This window comes from Argiope bruennichi, chromosome 1 (genome assembly GCF_947563725.1).
Source record: "Argiope bruennichi chromosome 1, qqArgBrue1.1, whole genome shotgun sequence".
Classification (NCBI taxonomy): domain Eukaryota; kingdom Metazoa; phylum Arthropoda; class Arachnida; order Araneae; family Araneidae; genus Argiope; species Argiope bruennichi.
This window is the reverse complement of record NC_079151.1, coordinates 64,448,016-64,467,153: the sequence shown is the minus strand read 5'-3', so window position 1 is coordinate 64,467,153 and position 19,138 is coordinate 64,448,016. Positions and strand designations below refer to the sequence as shown.

At 25.9% G+C, this 19,138-nt stretch overlaps 1 protein-coding gene across 1 annotated transcript in view; it reads right to left on the bottom strand.

Moving 5' to 3' along the window:
• Positions 1-19,138, bottom strand: part of LOC129985220 (cytoplasmic dynein 2 heavy chain 1-like) — a 123,500-nt gene that overhangs the window by 22,283 nt on the left and 82,079 nt on the right. Inside the window, exons 43-58 of the mRNA XM_056095199.1 lie at positions 17,876-18,152; positions 16,329-16,448; positions 16,006-16,238; positions 13,755-13,977; positions 12,639-12,781; positions 10,636-10,839; positions 9,654-9,791; positions 8,085-8,214; positions 6,409-6,553; positions 6,205-6,328; positions 4,599-4,720; positions 3,716-3,929; positions 3,164-3,415; positions 2,398-2,496; positions 2,179-2,302; positions 1,178-1,341 (exon numbers count right to left, since the gene is read on the bottom strand). Of these exons, the coding sequence (XP_055951174.1) occupies positions 1,178-1,341; positions 2,179-2,302; positions 2,398-2,496; positions 3,164-3,415; positions 3,716-3,929; positions 4,599-4,720; positions 6,205-6,328; positions 6,409-6,553; positions 8,085-8,214; positions 9,654-9,791; positions 10,636-10,839; positions 12,639-12,781; positions 13,755-13,977; positions 16,006-16,238; positions 16,329-16,448; positions 17,876-18,152 (2,712 nt within the window). The remainder of the gene's footprint in view (positions 1-1,177; positions 1,342-2,178; positions 2,303-2,397; positions 2,497-3,163; positions 3,416-3,715; positions 3,930-4,598; positions 4,721-6,204; positions 6,329-6,408; positions 6,554-8,084; positions 8,215-9,653; positions 9,792-10,635; positions 10,840-12,638; positions 12,782-13,754; positions 13,978-16,005; positions 16,239-16,328; positions 16,449-17,875; positions 18,153-19,138) is intronic.

Sequence of the window (19,138 nt, the reverse complement as noted above, 5' to 3'; positions counted from 1 at the left end):
ATGAAGTGTAAAAGAAATAACTATATCTGGTAAGACAACAGCGAAAGAGACATGATTACATAATTTTGACCCATCGGTATAAATTGGAAGAAAGTCTTTGTATTGCTGCCTGTGTTCAAGGAAAATTTGCGGATAAATAACTTCTGTTGTCTCAGATTTGAGAATCACCCAAATGAGACACACTGAAGTCATTTAAGACACATTTCAATGAAATGAAAATACAAGGAGATATTTTAGAGAATATAGATAGCTACATGCATGATGGTGATTAATAAATGCTCATCAATGGCTACAAACATACTTCACAATATTACCCGTGTAAGCGAAAAAAAAATGTGTCATAGTGTTTGATTAAAATATTTCCTATACTGTATTATGCCATATGGATTCCTAAATTGCTTTTTCTTTAAATTAAAATCTTATTTTAAATTAGCATATTAAATACATTATATCATTTTGAAAACATATAAATATTTTAAGCTTCAAAAATTGAATATTTATGCATATTGTGTAAATTTATAATGATTATTAATGATGAATGATTATAATTTATTACGATAAAAAATATAATAAATCTATCAACTTGATTATAAAAATGAATTTAAAAAATAAGAAAGTCAAACCCATGATGCTTTCACAATAAAAAGTTTATCATGCTAAAAATATTTAGTCTGCAAGAAAATGTATAATCTAGTTTGTTCAATGATTATTTAAAAAATAATAAATCAGAAAAAACGAGAAAATTTTTAAAAACAGATATGTTAGTAAAGAAAAGTTTTATTTGCAAAAAAAGGAATTGATAGTTTAATAATCATATAGATAAACTGCCAAAATAATTATTAAAATAAAATTTTTTTAAAGAAATAATCAATTTAAAAATACGCGAAAGCTTCGAACAATGTTTACGAACTAATTTTAAAATATAGATTGTATACTAATAAACTAGAAGGGCAATTAATAAATATGAAGAAGGACAAAAATTTTAATGGAATATGGTGTTAAAAAAGACATTTAGTCGTTAAAATTTGTAAAAATTCCTACTTTTGGATGCATTTTTTTTTACGATCTTTAATGCTAAATACCATTAACTAGTACCTTGCGTATATGTCGTTTCCCTTTTCTTTATTATCCGAAAAAAAAAGCAAATTTTATATTTTATAACACACAAACTCTTCACCTGTCCAGTTAGTCCTGCTTTTGTAGTACTGAAGTTGACAGTTGATACAACAGAATAAAAATTAGGCGGGAGTTCAATTTCTGAGTACTTAGTAACCAGAAACAATCTGAATTGAGGATTGTAGTCAACTACTTTCTCGCCAAGTTGAACGACATATCTTGGTCCTGAAATGAAACATTTTATTAAATTTAAACCTGTAACAAAACATAAAATACATGAATATGCACATGCCATTCTAAAGGTTTATTTCTAAATTAGCTACGCTGTTTGAGGTCAGTTTTTCACCAATAATAATGAAATAGTTATTGTATGAAAATGATTTATGTATCATTTTAAAAAGCAAATAATTATCTATTTAATAAAGCCAATTTAATCGCATTAATTTTTTTATAAAATTTTCAAAATTCATCTTAAACACAATTTTTAAGAAAGCCTTTCATTTTTGTATTAAATTTAAACAAATTTTGTGGATTAGCTAAATTTTTTGTTCATATATATTGATACAGAAGTCGAATTAAAAAAAATTGTCATAAATGGAAAATAATTTTTTTTCGATTACAATGACACCTTCTTGTATGTATGTAACCTCACACTGAAACTACCAATTAAAAAGTAATTCGCTTCAACTAAATTATAACTTGTAATAAATGAAAAAAAAAAGCATTTTACGCATACCTTGAATACAAAAATTGCGTTTTATCATTAAATTTTGAATTTGCATTGACTTTTATGTATGCAGTTCCCCTGCCCCCTCAACTTATTTTAAACATGCAGATGTTCGAAAATTTCCTTCTTCTGGAAACTTTAGACAAAAAAATAGTTAATGTATACTAATTCATTTAAATATATTTAACAGAATCTTATACTAATCTTTAATTCTTTATGAATTTAAGAATATTCTCACTAACGTTTGCTGAAATAAAAACATGCATGCAGAGATGATATAAAACTTGACATGATTTTTAGTCATAATATCAACGAGGTAAAGACTAAATAGTTACCTTGATTAATCAAATCTCGTCTCAGCAATGGATAAAGAACAGGATGAATGTTATCCACATCTTGTAAAAGCAATGTTTTACCGAATCGGACAGCCATTTCAACAGATGTCAGGAAGTTAGCATCCTAAGGAAACGAAGCACATTTCTTTACTGACCCACATCAAAAACTTTATTTTCTCAGAAAACTACGATGATTAATATTAAATATTCAATACTTACATGACAGTTAACAACCTCTAGTTGAAAATTAGCCATATTTGCTTTCAACCAATTTGCAGCTTGGAAAGAGGGATCGATCAGGAAAGGGACTAGAGTATTCTTTAAAAATAATACATAAAAAATTATATGACATTAAAAAAAATCTATGGAAAATTTTATTTATTTTTACGGAAAATTAAAAAAAATTTATAAAATTATCAATATTGTAAAACATATGAAATATAGCAATCGGTCATATAGCGGTTTTAATAATCTATAAAAATTTTGGTTGAAAGCTTAACTACTGATCTAAATAATTCGTTATTAATCAATCAAATTTGGATTAAATAAGTATTATTAATTACATACTTAATTTATTTTATTCTTTTTATAATAATTAAATAAATAGTCAGATAAATAAATAAATTACGCTAAAAAATTAAAGTAAATTTTACCGAAAACTATAAGGAGGTTTAAAAAACATTACTAGTTCTACTAATTACCAGCTATTTAAAATCTGCAACATCAGTGCTATTCATTCTACAGTAAATAAATATTAGAGTTAAATTTGTAAAGTATGTGAAGGGTAAGCTTTATTTGAAAACAAGAACATGGAGAAATATATGAAATTAAAAATACTAGACATTAATTTCCTTCCTTCACATTCTTTACTTGCATTTTTGCTAGAAAAAAATCCACGACATAAATTTTTCATATGAAATTAAAAAATAAACATAAGTAAATTTTAATCCTAATGATCAATTAATAAAAAAAACTGGTAACTCACATGTAAAATACAAATAGCATTTTCTATCGACAGCTCATCAGAAGGCAATCCTTCATTTTTCCAAACTAATTGTTCTCTCTCTGTGCTTAATGTCTGAGCCAAAGAAAATTTGTCGAGTCCAAAATCTGAGCACCATTTCTCTACTACAGATCGTCTCTTGTTTTCAGGTTCTGCACTCAAATATGTAATAAAAGCAGCAGCTAAAAGAGCTTTCATAGGTAATTCCTCCAGCTGTTGATCAATTTCTTGTAACTGTAAACAAATTTATTCAATCGTTTAAATAATAAATAAATAATAAACCATCAAATATTGGTTCAAAAATAATTGTTTTTACATAGACACATTGAGTAATAATCAGTAGAGTGGTAAATAGATTTTAATTTGAAAAATACAATATATTTGAAAATTTTAAACTAGAGATCTAGATTTTTAAAATCAAGAAATGAGACCTAAAGACATTCACAACATTGAAATAACATTCATAAATATTGAATTAACGTTCATAAACATTCATAACATCTAAAAATAACATTTTTTGAGAATTTGATTTACCTGATATGTCCATCTTCGATATTCATCATCCAATTTGCTAACTAGTGTTTCAGCAGAAGCAATTGTTTCATTGGCTTGTTTCAAATTAATTTCGATCTGAGCAGCTTCTTTTGTGAATTTGTTTAATCTGTCACGCAGAACTGAAACTTCTTCTTCAACATCTTCTAAAGCAGTGCTTAGTTTAGTAATTTTTTTCTCAGTAGAAGCCAAATTACTGTTTAAATGGAGAGAAAATACCAAAAACAGTTATAACAAAATACATACAACTGATATTTGTTACATATTTTATTATAAAAATTTTGCAATTAAGAATCGATTCTTAAACACACCAAAAAAAACATAAATAAAGTGTACAGAAATATGATTACCTAATCAGTAGACAAATCTATATTATATATATATATATATATATATATATATATATATATATATATATATATATATATATATATATATATTCAACAGCCATAGTTTACAACTACATGTTACAATAAAAACATAATTACAGTAAAAGTTTTAATAAATATTTATTCCTCTAACACAAAAAGCAATTTTCTTTAATAACGCTTCGGAGATTTTTTCCGAATTCAATAATAAAATATTGTTATAAATTGGATAGAGCTTTCTTTTTCTTCTTAATTCATTGAACTCTTAATACCGCCTTTCTACAAGAATAAAAAAATCTGAATTAATAAAAAAGCTAAGAATATTTGAATATCCACTATATAGCATTCTGAGCACTCTACTAAAATTTTATGTTTTCTTATTTACTTAGAATAAAAAAATATAATCTCTAATAATGACTACCAAAATGAAAAAAAAAAAAAAAAAAAAAAAAAAAATAGAATAATAATAAAAAAAAAAAAATAAAAAAAAAACATACTGTTTCAATTTTGCTTGTTCTTTCTCTAATGGTTTAATTTTTTCCAAAACTCTAGAATAGATAACATTAGCTTTCACCCAAGCCGCTAGTGGTGCTGCAGCAGCTGATGCTCGTTTTGCATTCTAAAATGGTAATAATATATATATATATATAAAATTTCTTATATAAAACTAAATAAATCGTAAAAAATGCTATTTATTAAATTTTTTTTTAATTTTTAATAAATAACAGATTTTTAGTCTAATATATTTTCATATATTTTTAATAAATCTAAATTTAAATAGAGATATAAATTATAATTAAGGGCTTTTTTTAATTATAGATTAATTGTATGTTTATAATTAAAAATGCACTCAATTTAAAATGAAACTTTAACTGAAAAAGATATTTTAATGACATGAATTGTACACACAATCGATTATTTAATAATTTTGGTTATTTAACACTAAAATGCTACATCAAAATTTTTTTGATTTTACGTAACGAATTTTCTTATATGCTGAAATGGGCGGGGGATCTGACTCCTCCCATCGATGACGGGACGTACTTCCTTTGGGGAGGGTTGTACCGGTGGCCGGTGACGGCCCTTAGGACTCAACCACAGTTCCCGCCAATGTTGCTGTTGCGGCGGTCCGGTCATTCAGTTTTTATGGTTTAAATCCGTGTGCCTTCGTGGCGGGTCGGAGAGTTCGATGGCTGACTTATATGCTGAAATGTCTTCAATTAATATTCGCAATTTTCTTAGGAAAAAGTGAAAAAAAAAAATTGTCACTTTTAAATTTGTCACTAAGAATATGAAGATGGTGACTTATCATAACAACATTTGATTTATTCCATTAAATTAATTTTGCTATTACTCCACTCAATAGAAAACTTTCTTTTAGTTTCGTGGAAAGATATGGAGCCTGCAAATTTATCTATAACTTTGATGCCATTATAAGTGGTATGTACACTAACCACTAATTTTAAACCAATAATTTTAAGAGGAATTATTACTCGCTTTCTAATGAAAAAAAGTAAACATTTTATATCAATTTAAGAGCCATTATTAATAAGCTCACAGACTCCGATTATTCAGTTCCAATGTGTTTATTTGCTAGTTAATGCATAACAAACTGAAAAAGAAGTAAACGTATTTTTTTATATTTAAACAAAATTTTGTAAGTAGCCATAATAAATAATCTTGAAAAATTTTAAATAATAAACAGTCTTAATGAATATTCTTAAAACATATGAAATAGTAATTAATTATTATGACATTTGGAATCTTGAACTTTTACACGTAAAGGAATTATGGAACAAAACTTTTCCGATTTTATTTAATAAATGTTTTATCACTTCCAAAGGTTCAAATAGCTTCAGTTAAAAAGATTTTGCTAATTAACATGATATTTGCGTATCGTGAATTAGAATCTAATATTGGTTTATAGGAATTCTAATCAAAATGAGATCATTGTTCATTTATTTAAAATAAGAGTAATAAAAAAAAAATTATTTCTTAGTGATCTGCTAAAAAGTTTGAAACGCCGTATAATAACTGAGTGAATTAAAAGGAGCAAAAGAAAGTAAACTATAAAAATATTTTTAACTTAAAAACTTGACAAACCTTTGAATCAAATGATTCGGCATTTTTCTTTAGCAATTTTTCAACACTTTCTCTGATTTCAGGAGATATATTGCGCGCATCAAATGCCAATATCTCCTCTTTAATACCTCTTTTCGATAAAAAGCTGAAACAAATAATCCCAAATGAGATTACATATAATTTGGGCAATATGAATTACATTAAAATAGAATATAACATATTTACCTTTTCATGCTGACCCAAGAAGTATCAAAAATTCCCATAAGGCGCAATACACCTTCCAATATATCTCGAATAACGTCAGGAGGAGCACGGAGAGATCGTATTTCAGATAATGATTCAGATTTTATATTTCCTACAGCAGATTTAGCTAAAAATGAAGGGTGAAAATATATTTGTGGTAGATAAACAATATCCTTTTAAATTACCTATTTTGGATTATAGAAAAAATTGTGGCAGATATAAATTTATTTCAGAGAATATAGAACAAATTTACACACACACACACGCGCGCGCACACACAATACTAATATTTTAAACAAAGATATTAAGAGAGTTATGGAGAAATGTTAATAGTTTGTAATTTATCTGGGTAGTTAATAAAACAAACTGAATACATCAAATTTGTATTTCAAAAATGCTATCAATTATATGTTATAAGTCAATGTTATTTTTAAATCATTCTTTTCAAAATAAATTTCCTGATCAAACTTATTTAAAACTAAAATCGCAAGTATTAATTTGCTGAAACAAAATTATTATCCAAAACTCATTTGCAACATGCTGATTTGTTTTGGAAAAAACACACACACCCAAGTTTATTTAAATAACTGTAAGCAGATAAGGATAATTTTATAATTATTATAATAAAAATTGGAAGACTGCTTCAAAAAGAAAAGCCCCACCACCCTACCAAAAAAATGAATAATAATAATCATATTCAACAAAGTGATAATATCAACATTTGAGAATAATTTATAGTAATATTTGAAATTTTAGGAATGAATTGAAATTTCAGTTGGATTCACTATTTTATATTATATTACTAAGCAAATACTTATAATAATGTCTTTTAAAAATGAGACAAATACATGAAATCTAACCATTGTGTAATAAATACATTTTCTATAATAGTTTCAATATGCAGAAAAATATTACAAAAAGTGGTCTGAATTCTATTTATAAATCAATATTATTTATCGATTTATACAATATCGAACAGCACACACTGTCATACAAATAAAAAAATTAAAATTATTTTTGTAAAAGACTATACAAATCTACAATTAATTATAGAATTTTGTATTCAATAATTACTAAATAATTTAAATTTCATGACGTTTTTCAAACAAATAATTGAGAAGTCAAAACCTGGAAGAAAAAGATGCACTTTAAGACAATATTAATTAAATAGGGAAATTTCATTTAAAATAAATGGGTTAAGAGTTCTTAAATCTGTTCTGTTAAATATAATCTGAAATTTAATAAAATCTTAAATTATTCGTATTAACAACAATTTTACAGAAACTACAAGGTAAAAAAATCAGCATTATGCATTTAAATTTAATTTTTTATATATAAAGGCAGAAAAAAAACAATAAAATTCTCATGTTAAGAAGTGCAGATCAAAACATTTTCTTTTTTTGTGTGTGTGAAATGGTGCTTAAGTGCAAATTATTGTGTTATTACCCAAATTTGCACAACTTTTAAATGATAATAAAAGCAATTTGAATTGTGAGTGTTTTAGATATTAACTAAGCTTCAGTGGTATGTGAGCATAATTTACTAAAAGTGAAGTGTGCATACAAAGACAAAACATGCACAAGGACTCCACAGAGGACGAACACATGAAGAGCCAATGATTTAACGCATAGCAGAAACTGTTTTAAATGAAATTATACCTTCTTGAACAATTGGCTCAATCTCTTTCAGTTCTAAGTCAATATCTTTTTTACGTTTAGAAAGTTTTATATTTTCTTCTTCAATTTTAGTTTTGAGCTTTTCAAGCTCAATCTTTTGATCACCAGTATTCTAAAAGAAATAAGCAATAAATTTGTATTTTTTTGCCGTTGTTATATTACAATAGAAGCAATTTCATTGATTAGAAAATATCATTCATTACATCCCAATAAATATAAATATGCTTACAGTATAATGCATCAATTAAAACAATTTTCAAAAAATATTCTGATTACAAATATATTTCAAAAATATTTTCATCATAAATATTTCATTTTATAAAAGATTAAGCATTGTAAAAATGGGCACTGACAATCTATTTCAAACAGTAAATAGAATTCAGAATATTACATATGTTAAAATGTATTTTTGAGAACAGATTTGACACTGCTGATATTTTATTAATATTTTTTATTTTTTTATTTTAACATCGATGAACCAGCCATAAAAAGATTTCATTCATTCTTAGCAGTTTCATTTAACATTTACTAAATTGATTTTTTTTAAAAAGGCACAAAATGTTATCTTTAATGGCTCATAGGTTATTAAAAAAAAGAAACCTTCATATTATTAAAAATGTTTGTGTTCTTCAAATTTTAAAATGAAATTAAGTTTTTTTGAAATTTTTCCTTTTGAACATTCTATATAGTAATTCTATTAGTAATATTTAACAAAATTGAAAATTGATGGAATTCATAAATAGGTTTTTTTAATAATTCTAATATACTTATTCATTGTTAAATCTCTCACTTTAAATATCAGTGTGATGTATTTTTTTTTTTTTTCAGAAAAGTCATAAGTTTTCTGATTCACTTTTAATTAAGAAAATGTTCTATTCCATTATATGTATATGTCTAAAACATATGCATCTATATTTTAAAGCAATCAAATTTAATGAAATTTAATTAGTTAGATGAAGCTTTAAAGAAACAAAATTAATCTTACTTTAAAAAATGTTTGCCTTTTTATTTTATTTAAAGCTTTTTAGAACTTTAAAATTAGTTTTAAAACTAATTGTTTTGGGATATTACTTTTCTTCCTTTTTACAAAATGGATATTTCAGGCAATAGTAAAAATCATTTTCCAAGATATATTCAAACATTTTCAAAAATATCAAAACTTATGTCTTCAAATATATTTAGTTTTCTCGTATATTCAGCTTCTTCATATACTTTCTCTTGTTAAATAACAAATATTTTCAGATATTATCATTTTAAAACATTTAGATTTAATTTCAAATTGATATAATTTCCAACATTAAATTGTAAAATTTATTTTCTGCAGATGTTTTTAAAAATTTAGAGAAGTGAGAGAATAATTAATTTCAGACAGAGTAGTTAATTTAAATTAAAACTTTTTAATGACAAATATTTTTCAAAATGCAAGTAAAATTTTTCTAATATAAATAATTTCTTATTTTAAAAATTTTTAAGATTTTTACATGATTCAGAGATTAAAATCAATTCAAATAATTATTAAAGCTTAAAAATATAATTTAATTTATAACTTACAGACATGCTAGTTGTAATCAGTCTTAATGCTTCATCAGCCTCTGCTTGCTTTTCTGCTAATAAAGTACTTTGTTCTTTTGCTTCCGATTTAAGTTTATCTACTAAAGATCGAGCTTCATTTAGTTTTGATACACCAGCCTATAAAATAAAATATGTTTCAAAATAGATAAACAAAAGCAGTTGAAAGAGCATATTAAACAGAAATTAAATTTATAATATTTTAAGACATAGGTTATTTTGAAATGCAGTTTTTAATATTGAACTATTTTGAATGCCAGTCATTAATTTATTAAAAAAAAAAGTGTGTAAAAAAACTTTATTTGCAAATAAATATCAGGTGTAGATTGACTGAAAATGAAATTACGAAATATATTTTGACTTTGTAAAAGATGTATTTAAATATTAATTCGCTATTTGTATAGAAGCATTATTTTTTAAAACATGAAAAAAACCCATTGAAATTCAATGGAGAAAAAGGAAATTGTCACGAACATTAAACTTTTCTTTATTTTCTCTATAAACTGCACGTTTTATAGAGAAAGTCCTGTTAAATCAAATATACATGCAAAAACTATTATTATAATTTTATGTGTACATATTTAATGCAAATAATTTGAAAAATTTTCTTCTGATATGTTGTTTAACTGTTTTTTTTTTTTAAAAATTAGGCAGTTAACCTGATTGAATGTGCAAATTGCAAAATCATTCCATTCTCAAAAATTTCCACTGATTAAAAAATGCTTAGAACTGCAACAGTTTGACTACTTTTGCCTTTTGTTTTAAAATGTCAAAATCAAAGAAATGTAACAAGTAAATAAAATATTTTAATTAAGTCAGAAAAGTAAATAATATAATATATTACATTATATTTGAATATAAAATACTCTAGTTATAGATTTAAATTAAAATGCAGTAACTAAAAAAATCAATTAAAACATTAAATTTTCAAAACTAAAAATAGTAAATAAAAAATAATATTCACCATTAAATGTTTCTTTCTCGTCTGGATTTCAGAGCATTTCAATGAAAATATTTTTTTGTAATTGTGTATAAAAGCAACAAACTTTCGAGGAGCTTGATTTTTTTGAGAATTCTGACTGTGTATTTTGAGGAAATACTTATAAAATTCATTTCCCAGAGATTCTAGTTCTTCACAGTCTTTACTAGATAGAAGCAAACGGGGAACCTAATCACATGAAAGTAAACAATAAAAAGACATTTGAAAATCAATCTCAATAATTAACAGTGTCAATAATTAACAGACTTATTATAGCTTTACCACGCTGATTTGACTCTGAATCGATTTTGGAAAAAAAAAAAAAAACATTTCTGCTTGTTTGTATTTTGATTTCTTTATTATTTTTTTTTCACTTTTCTCGAAATATTAGTTATAATCAGTTTACTATTCTATGAAAAATTTCAACTTCATAAAGCACAACCACTTGTTAAGCGACCTTAAAGCCATGTTAATATCCATATCACCTGTTCCGTCCGGTCGTTAAGAATCTTGAGCTCACGAACTTCGTAACCTCTCAAATTGATAAAATTCATATTTAGATACGAAAGACGGTTCCGTGTTTTATTTATAAGTTTTAATTTTCACCCTCAGGGAAAAAGAATTCATGAATAAGTCGTGGTCCAGCTCAATATGCTGATTCTTGTTTTCATTGGGATTAAATCAAAGGTGATGTGATTACATTGGCCATATTTCCAATGACGGAAAATGCTTTCTGAGAGAGATGTCTGCTCGTCAGGCAATGATAATTACTTTAAAACAGGTGACAGCAATCATATTTTATAGCGACAATTTAGTCATTTAGTATATCTGGGCACTATAGCATGATAGAGGTTTCCCTTTTAATTATGAACTGTAATTTAATGCGAGCGACTCATAGAACAGTATAACCTAAAAATTAGATGTACTTATACAATAGGAATCAATTGCCACTTTATGAATTTCGAAATTATTACCACAAATATAAGTGTTCATAAATATGTGTAATTTGTAGTTTGAAATGGAAGAGATTTCATTTCTATTCTATCATGTCATAACCTTATTTTGTAATAATTCGCTTAATAACATTGATATTTTTCTCCACTATTTTGTGGAAACAAACAGAAATTTGAAGTAGGTTCCTTATTGTTTAATTATTTCTAACGTTCTTTCTATTTTATCAACATCATTCATTAAAATGTATTCTTCATCAATAGAACAAATTTATTGCATATTTACGATATATCGTATAATATTGAATACAGAAAACTCTATGTGTTCTAGTGTTGTATGAAGAGTGCTCACAATAATCAACAATTTTAATTGTAATGTATGTATTATCATTATCCAGTCACCACAAGAATCACTGCCCTATACACAAAAGCGTCACTTCTGAGCATCAAAATATAAATCAAATTTATAGATAGAATCAAAAATATATATAATCAAATTATTAGATTAGATATTTATTTTCTTACATGATGGATAGAATCACAGAATAGAAAAATTTCCAAACTTTTTATTATTATTATTATTCTGCTTTAATAAAACTCATGATATATTTTTCAATTTAAACCTTTATAATTAATAATGCATACTTTTACCCCTTTTATGCTTTGCATAAAAATTGGATATTATAAGTTTCAAAATATACCATAATTAAAGAGAATCTTTAAAATTTGGAAACCTTTATTTTAGTATTCTGTTTGATTATTTATGTACGAGTGTTCATAATTAAATAACAACATTTGATAATATTAATGTAATTATGAGTGCAATCAACACAATTTGCATGCCACGAGCAATCAACGAAATTTGCAAGCTACAATTTATATCAATAGCATTATATACATAAAAACTATTTATTCTGAAAATAAATCTTAAAATATTAAGTAAAATTTCGCACATAAAATAAATGAAATCATAATACTACAGATTAAAAGAGATATTAGAGAATTTCTAAAAATAAAGCAATAGAAAATTGAAATTACCTCACACATGCTTTGTTCATTCCATTCATCCAACCATATAACATTACACGATTTATACAAAGCAGGATTGCTTTTGCAGCGATACAGAAATTTAGGATCTGTATAATCCATTATTAAAGATATATGAAGATTTTTCTGAATACCTATAAAGATGATAAAATTGAAATAATTTTATAATTTCAAAACTGTTAATAGGTATATAAAATATTTATGTAAAATGTAATTAAAACCCCTAAGCATTTAAAAGAATCATTAAAGTTTATCATGTTAAAAAATTGGTAAATTAATGCAAAATAATTTTTTATACTATTAGAAATAAATAACTACTAATTTCATTACATCTACTATGATTTCAATAGAAAAATGCAAGTTAAAATGAATGAATGCAAGTTAAAATGAAGAAAAAAATGAATTATAAAACTGAATGGGTAATTGATATTTAAAAAATATATGAAAAAGAAATATTTCTTAATATTCTAAAAATGAAAATATCCCATCTTATTTTCTTAAATTTTTGATAAAATTTATATAAAGATTGAAAATTAAAAGAAAAGTATTTCTAATTCGAAATATCAAAGCATGGTAATATTTTAGGCTGCATTAGTTTAACTTTACATTATTTTTTTTAAATATAATCTCAATCATATCAATCATAACATGAGTACAAAAAAATGCATTTAAATGCAATATGCAAATGAAAAGAATGTAAAATATGTTTAAAAATGTTTTTATACAAATACTATTAAAATTAAGGAAAAATGGGCAGAAATAAAATTAAAATCACTAAAAAGTTTATTTTTAAAATTTTAAATACAACAAAAAATAGTTTTTGCTTTGAAATTATTGAAGATAAACTTTAAAATGTGATGAATTTTTAACTAGAATACGAAATTTTTCTAAATTGTTAAATACCCAAGGAGCCAAATTTGGTAATCTAGTTAGAATGGTTTGCCTTATAGGACGTTTCAAATGATTTTTGTTTTTTGCATATCGCAATTTATCGATACTATCCAACCTATTAACATTATCATGTTAAAATGAGGAAAGAAAAAAAATCTTCATATTAATAATCATGATCAGATATCTATAAAATTTGAAATATGAAAAACAAATTACGTTGCGCAAAGAAAGCGGAAGGAGATCCACGAAAGCCTTCTTGCAAAGCTAAATCTTTGAGAGGATTCAGAAGTGGCTCAAGTTCTTGAGGCGTGTATAAACCTGGGACATCACCAGAAGACAGGAGACTGTCTATTAATTCTAGGAATTCGTCATCAAGCATTTGATAATCTTCTAAAAGTAATAGAACTTCTTTGCCTTCAATGCCTGCCATCTGCATAACCTAAACAGACAAAAAAAAAAAAAAAAAAAAAGAATTTCGGAAATTTTATTTTTGAAAAATGCAATTTTTTCAGCAAAAAACAACAGTTTAAGGTCAAATATATTTAATAGGTCAAATAGCTTGGAATGACATAGAAATAAAATTTATTATTATTCTAATTTTGGATATCAAATGAAATAAATTTCCGTTTAAGAAATCAGTTTCCATTTGACAATTTAAACATAAGGAAATAAAGCAAAATATTCTTTTTTTTTAATTCTGTAAACTACTGCAAAATCTTAGATGGATTTGTATCAACTTATTTGTTTTAATCTTTAAGTGTTACCTAAACAGACATTGTGTTTCATATTGTATATTATTTTATTTGAAAATAAAATTAGATAACATGAGTTTACATTTTTATCGCCAATCAAGATTAAATCATCTCTAATTAACATATATTCATAATTTTTACGTTCTGCTTTTGTCCAAATGTAAGCAGCATTGCATATTTCTTTGGGATAAATACTAAAACAAATATTCTACACTGTACATATATAATATATTGAAGACAAGCACCTCTTTTATATGATAAATGTATGTTGTATGACCAAAAAAATAATAGTTCTGTCTATTAAGAGACCAAAAATTGTTGACGACTTAGGCAGAGTGGAAATTTTTGGATTAATAAAAAAACAAAACAAATAAACACTGAAACATTTTCATGAATTGCTATAGGTTTCGATAACAAAAACAATATTTTTTAGAAATCAATACATGCAAACGAATAAGTGGAAAAGAAACACTTTTTATAGTTACCAAATTTTATTTTTATTTAAATTACATTGGTACGTTAAAATAATCCAACAGTGCCGATTGATGAAGGCGCTGATTATTGGAATAACTCTCTTTTTTAATATATTTAAGAATTTTTCCTTTGTCGTACCTTGAATGGATGTCAAATACTGTCGAATTTTCCCCAAGGTTTTGATTGTTCCTGCCTTGTTGCGTGGGGGTTTGATTCATATTCCCGATATCGCTATCCTCACTTGAACAGTTTTTCTTCCAAAAATTCAGATATAGCTTTTTCCGTAGCGTGTGAGCAGATTGTGATGCCTTTATTAGTGTTGGCAAACGCATTAACGTCATTGACATTGCATCTTTTTCCATCTGCAATTTGCAGCAAACTCTCTAATGATTCCGGCTTGATAATGTCTTCGCTGAAGATTTATTTTGATTCAAAATTTGAGTCGAGTGCCGAGTCGTGAAGTTAAGTATTAAGACAGCATCGAGACATGTGTTGATAGCTACTCATATAATCCAGTCAGCAGTGAGTCGGCAGTCAAGCTCAGCTAAAGCTAGTAGACTGTGTAGATAGTATAGATTTCACTTCCCATTTTCTTTCTGGTAGCTTAGTGACGTTGGTCTTATTTATTACCGATTTGCTGTTTATATACTGCTGTATATAGTAAATGCAGTGCTTGTGTACGTCTCGGTTGTGGTTTTGTTATCTGTAAGTTAGTCTCTTCGTGTTGAATAAACGTCCTTATTTGTTATTGAGCTTGTTGGACTTTTGTAATATACACTCACTATACCTGAAGAACCCATCAATTTCGCGGGTTTTCCGTATATATATATATATATATATATAATTGAATATTAAAAAAAAGATTTCGTACCATAGTCTTTATTAAAAAAATATAGCATCGAATATATTAAAATATTGTTGTTGTTTTTTTATCTAAAGGAAAAATTTATAGTAAAGATAAAAATAAATATTATTCGTAAAACGCATATAAAATAAAACAACTTAAAAGAATAAAAAAATAAACAAGCATGAGTAACAAATTCCTTCCAGAAATATTTATAGAAGAAATAAATAAATAAAAAGAAATGTTTAGGGCGAATTTTAAAGGTTTCAGCAAAAAACAAATTAAAAGGGATTTTTTTAAAAAGAAAATTACATTCATTTTTTAAACATTTTTATGAGGTGAAAATTTTTATCCAACCTTAATCATTGCAAAAACAATAAATATGACGAATACTTACTGTTTTTAGATCATTAGAAAATTGCTTGATTCCATAATTTGGATTCACTTTGGGGGAAACAATAGGAATTTGATGTGAGTGTGCTGTGATGGAAACTGACAGGCGTCGGCCCGAACCATTCATTCCTATTAGTAGCAAGGAACCATTTTGTTGTGAGAGCACTCTATCTACCTTTGCTAAATTATCCAATACTTCTTGGAAAACAACGATATCAAGTTCTCGAACTTCATTGTCTGTAAAAATTAATAAAACAAGGATTTTATATTTAGTAGAAATTTTTAAAAAAGTGTAAAGCTAAACAAAAAATAATTTCAATTCCTTACTGTATAGTTTAATATTTCTTTGAACAATCGAATGCCAATCATCCGAAGAGAGTCTCTCTAAAGATTTTCCAATCATTTTCGCTTTTTCAGATGTATGATTTCCAGCAATATAATAAACTCCTAAAAAAAGTTGCGACGATTAAGTGAAAAGAAAATAAGCAAAAGTTATTGTTTACATTTTTTTTGAACAGATAACAATTCGAAACTAATTTATCAGAGTCATATTTTGAATGGATAATTAGAATTGTATAAATGAGAAGATAAAAATTTATTCCAGTATTACATTTATTCTCTAACAATAAAAAAGATAAATGTGTATGTGTGTTGGCACTTAACAAGACAGACCGTTTGTTTTTTTTACGCGATATTTTACAAAAGATTATTTTAACAAAATTTTACAGTTCAAAAAATAATCTTCCAACTTTTTTTTTTTGCCATCTAATTATCTTTTTAGATTTAATTAATTTTTAAAAGTATTTTGAACGGATTTTACAACATTATATATCATTGCTGAAGTAAAATATAATCGTTTATATTGTTCATATTAATATTTTATCCTGATTTTTTTTTCTGATCAAGATATGAAGATTTGGTTTAATTTTACAAGTTGAATAGATTTCAGTATAAGTTTAGTATAAGTCAACCATCTAACTCTCCGACCCGCCGCGAAGGCACACGGATTTAAATCATAAAACTGAATGACTGGACCGCCGCAACAGCAACATTGGCATGAACTGTGGTTGAGTCCTAAGGGCCGTCACCGGCCACGGTACAACCCTCCCCGAAGGAAGTACGTCTCGTCATCGATGGGAGGAGTCAGATCCCCACCTATTAGTGTACCCTCCAGGGTGGCGATATCCAACCACCATGCCGGAAGCATCTCATCCTCATTTCGAGGTGCCCCCCGGGGATTATAGGTTTAGTATAAGTTCAGTTTAATACAATTAAAAAAAATTGTATTTATAATTGAGTTCAGAATTAAACAATGGTGAACATTTGCTCCATTGTGGCAATTTTAAATTACTGATGCTTTTTTTTCTTTAATATAATTGGATATACAAAGATATAGACTGAAAAATTTATAGCGAAATGAATAGAATGGGTTGTACGTGCATCAAAACTTGAAGTCTAAAAATATTTTGCAGGAGAAGCTATTAAGACAAAGTAATATAAAGTATTTAATCGAAATTTTTAGCAGCGATTAATTCTAACGTTCCATGTGGTGGCCGAAGGCGGTTTCCACTTGAAGTATAATAAAAAGATAATAGAATCAAGAAAAATAATACAACCGCATTTAGTAAAAACAGAAATTAAATTTTAATAATGTAATTTTTTAAAATTAAAATATATAGTAAAGAAGATAAATATGTAGTAATAGTAATCTTGCCCTTTGGTTTGAATAAAAGTTATCAATAATATATTCATTTTCAATAACTATATAAACATCTTTTCAACAAAATAAATACATATTAATCTTAATAATCACATCAATTCAAATTTTTTAAAATTATATTTCAGAAATACACAAGAAATTTTATTTTTCTCACCTTCAAGAGAGCTAATATCAGCTATACCCCAATCTTTCCGTAAAATACTAGAAATAATATTGTTGAACTTTAAAGTTGAAGTAATATTTATGAGTCTGTCTCGAAAAATTCGGCAGGCTTCATACGACCAAGGTCTCAATAAACCGTCAGCTTCTCTTGGGGTAGAAAATGCTTCTTGAACAAGATCATAGCGAAAAAGTGAGAAGGACCACCGTGTTAAATCAACAGGTGTAAAACGACAGTTGCCATACACATCACTAGTGAATTCGGCTCGAAGCTAGGAGTGAGAAAGTATAATTAAAAATTGCTATGAATTTGTAGTTACAGTTCAGCTGAAATAAACTATTAAGTTCAAAACGTTCTGGAATGTTTTAAATATTTTTAAATGTAGATGAATAATGTGATTTCCAACAGAGCAAGTGACATGTCGAATAACTTAATATTCAAAACTAGTTTGAACCAGCTAAAATACTCACAGAGAATGCATATACTTCGTGATAACAAGCATTCAAAACTACCCTTCACAAGGAAGATCAAATCGCGGAAACTCCACCATGATAAGATACTGAGAGATATGTCCCTCATGGTGTTAAATTAATTATCAAAGCATCATATTCAGGTAATTCCATAAACAGTTTATTTCCCTCGAAGGAATAATTTGTCCTTAGGCAACGATTGTCAAATTCCAAAAAAGTGTATTGACAAGTAAAGATGTGACGAAAAGATTCTTGTTAATCACAATTACATTCTTTTTAAATAATGCAAAACACCTAATTGCATTTAGCATAATTACTTCAAAAGAAACAAATAAGCAGATTATTATTTGTATTTAGTTTTTCATAAAAAAGTTCCAGAACTTTTTGAATGTAGTAATACATGGAAGATGTAAGATATAACAGAATTTTAAAAACTTCACATAAAATAAAATTAATAAAATGTGAAATGAGCAGTAAAATATCTGAAATTAACATAATATTCAGAGACCATTTAATGCCAAAAAATAATAAGCAGAACATAATTTTAATAATTTTTTTGTAAAAAAATAGAAAATAATTTCTGATTTTATACAAATTTTCATGAGCCGAATTAAATAGTTGTAACTATAAGGAAATAATATATCAATAACAAAGGAAAGGAAGAATAAAGATTACTTTCAGTGCGTCTCATTTTCTTGCCCTCATTTTCAAATCATGAATAACAATTAAATTATTTTTAATAAAATTAAACAATTCATATAAAATAACACAGGCATTAAATATTCGG